This window comes from Anarrhichthys ocellatus, unplaced genomic scaffold (assembly GCF_004355925.1).
Source record: "Anarrhichthys ocellatus isolate YVR2014 unplaced genomic scaffold, GSC_Weel_1.0 scaffold3244, whole genome shotgun sequence".
Classification (NCBI taxonomy): domain Eukaryota; kingdom Metazoa; phylum Chordata; class Actinopteri; order Perciformes; family Anarhichadidae; genus Anarrhichthys; species Anarrhichthys ocellatus.
In genome coordinates, this window is record NW_022283218.1 from 1 (window position 1) to 402 (window position 402).

The 402-nt window shown below is 36.6% G+C and overlaps 1 protein-coding gene across 1 annotated transcript in view; it reads right to left on the reverse strand.

Moving 5' to 3' along the window:
• Positions 1 to 228: 228 nt before the first annotated feature.
• Positions 229 to 402, reverse strand: part of LOC116378834 (cytoplasmic FMR1-interacting protein 1 homolog) — a gene marked incomplete at its 3' end in the record, with an annotated part of 5,724 nt that continues 5,550 nt past the window's right edge. Inside the window, exon 8 of the mRNA XM_031840747.1 lies at positions 229 to 358. Coding sequence (XP_031696607.1) covers positions 229 to 358 — 130 coding nt within the window. The remainder of the gene's footprint in view (positions 359 to 402) is intronic.

Consider the following 402-nt stretch of genomic DNA (forward strand, 5'->3'; position numbering starts at 1 on the left):
GGTTCAACATTTATGACACTGTTGGTCAGTCTGTCTGCTTGACAATCCTATTTTGCTGCAATAAAAATGATTGAAGTGAGATGAACAGACTGAAAACTTTATCGTATTAGATAAAACATGTTGACACAGTTTTCCTTTGGGGACATCATTTGAAGTTGAAAAAAGTAAGAAATCGCAATATAGGCCTATGTTATCGCAATACTCAGAATATCGCAGTATCGTGATAATATCGTACCGTGACCTAAGTATCGTGATAATATCGTATCGCGACCTATGTATCGTGATAATATCGTATCGCGACCTATGTATCGTGATATCATATAGTGACCTAAGTATCGTGATAATATCGTATCGCGACCTATGTATCGTGATAATATCGTATCGTGACCTATGTATCGTGAT